Source organism: Acomys russatus, chromosome 21 (genome assembly GCF_903995435.1).
Source record: "Acomys russatus chromosome 21, mAcoRus1.1, whole genome shotgun sequence".
In the NCBI taxonomy this organism is placed as follows: domain Eukaryota; kingdom Metazoa; phylum Chordata; class Mammalia; order Rodentia; family Muridae; genus Acomys; species Acomys russatus.
In genome coordinates this window covers 13420643-13422649 of record NC_067157.1, presented here as the reverse complement: position 1 = coordinate 13422649, position 2007 = coordinate 13420643, and the positions used below count along the sequence as shown (strand labels likewise).

Here is a 2007-nt window from a genome sequence, read left to right as displayed (position 1 = left end):
ATGATCGAATGCAGCGATACAGTTCCACTCAACACAGGCAGATGATATCCTCGTTCTAAGTTGATAACATACTTTATCTCGATCAATACTTCATTTCAACAGTGGTTCATTGTATTCACCTCACCATATCATATCTCAAATAGAAAATGATTGAGGAAATAATTAACTTATGGCTTTTATTGCCAGCAAACCTTTACTGGTATCCTGTGACTTTGGTGGACAATTAATCTAACCAAATAACACCATTAGTTCTGCATCCTAGAAAGCATGAAATGGTCTGATAATTTTGCTGTGCTTGACATCACCCATAGAGTCATCCCCAGGTTATAGAATTATGTTCACTGGAATCCTTATAAAACAGGAAGAACTTGGTTTTCTAGTAGGTATTGACAATATTAAGACCCATGTGTAGAAGGTAAAGTAAATCCATATTTTTCCACTTTACCCTACCTTTATTTTATTTTATTTTATTTGTTTTCAGGTTTATTGAAAATGTGACAGAACAGATTTAAACGGCTCCACGTGGTGTTTTGAAATTCATCCCAACTGTAGGCTGAGTGACCTGCAGGTTGGAGAGACTGCCAAAGTCCAAAAGCTTCAGCATCTCCTTGGTGTCAGGATCTACCTCAATGATCTCCTGGTCTAGGACTGAGACCTCAGGAACGTAATTATCTCTTCTCTCTCTCTCTTCTTCCTGCAACTTGATAGAGATGCCTCTTACAGGACCTCTCTGAATCTGCTTCATCAGATGCGTGACATAGCCGACTATCTTGTTGCGGAACTTCTTGCTGAGGATGACAGCGATCTCCTCGCACACGCGCTTGTTGGTGTGGAAGTCGTTACCCAGACGCGTGTAGTACTTCTCGACGATGACCCGGGCCGCCTTCTTCACGGTCTTGGTGCGAACGCGGCCCATGTTGGCGGGTCTCGGTAAAAACTACCCTACCTTTAGAAAACCAGGAAGATAACGGAATAAAGTCTTCCTCATTCTCATCACTAGTGTTCTGTGCATGCACTAGTAAAAACATTAGTAGTCAATATTAAATGAGGAAATATCTTTAAACTTTTGAGTTTGGAAGGAGATTGCTCCTCCTCCCCCCTCTCCTCCTCCTCCCTCTCCTCCTCCTCCCTCTCCTCCTCCTCCCTCTCCTCCTCCTCCCTCTTCTCTTCCGCCTTCTTTTTTGGCCTCAAGGCCAAACAACTGAGAAGTAATGTTTTTACATTTATTGTGTTTTCTCAATAAATCAAAGTGAATATTCCTATTAATGTATAGTCAATAATACAATGTGTAGTTGTCTATAAAATATATGATCAATTATTATATGTGTGTAGTCATTTATATGAAGTCACATAAGTGATATATTATGTACTTATATCTTTGTTATCCAAGAAACTTTTTAACTGAAAAAAAATGATTTCTAAGGTTTATTTTTATTAAAATGCAGTGATTTGAGAATAGGTTTAACCCTTTTACCTCAGCCACAGTGTGAGTTTTGAATAGGGATGTGCTAAAGGCTGAATTTCTTGGTTTTTATTTAATTGGTTTATAGGGCAGGTCGCAGCTTCCAGAGAAAGTTCATCTTTACACTTTGGTTGGCTAAATCTTGGAACCCTCTGCTGTGCTCTCCTTGGGAGATGGAAGCCCCTTAGGTTGATCCAAGTCTCTTCTCTCATAATCAAGGTGCTACTGTTTAATGGAAACTGTCAGTTGTCATGAAGGCATGAGTGGCCTGGTCAATTAGCAAGCTTCTGTTTCCTTTTTGTGCTTAACTGAATGCTGTAAGTGGAGAATAAAATGTGCTACCTGGATCAGGCGGGAACTCAAGCAGTCCAATTAACTGTTCAGGGTTCAGTGGCAACACCAAGTGCTGCCATCCTTAAGTCCTCTCTGCCAGTTTCCATGTATCCTTCATAATAAGAAGTGTACTTGAACTCTAAGCCAAGCACTGGACTTGTTATGCTAGTTAGATTTTAACAAATGAGGGAGCTTTGCTTAAAATGTAATGC

General features: G+C 40.1%; 1 protein-coding gene across 1 annotated transcript; it reads right to left on the bottom strand.

Moving 5' to 3' along the window:
• Window positions 1-478: 478 nt before the first annotated feature.
• On the bottom strand, window positions 479-923 carry LOC127205132 (40S ribosomal protein S17-like). Its single transcript, XM_051164314.1, has one exon. The coding sequence runs from the start codon at window positions 914-916 to the stop codon at window positions 509-511; it is 408 nt and encodes a 135-aa protein (XP_051020271.1). The 5' UTR covers window positions 917-923; the 3' UTR covers window positions 479-508.
• Between the last annotated feature and the right edge of the window lie 1084 nt (window positions 924-2007).

Bases quoted from the DNA above. Each gene is read 5' to 3' on its own strand.
- LOC127205132 (XM_051164314.1), bottom strand. From the start codon at position 916: ATGGGCCGCGTTCGCACCAAGACCGTGAAGAAGGCGGCCCGGGTCATC.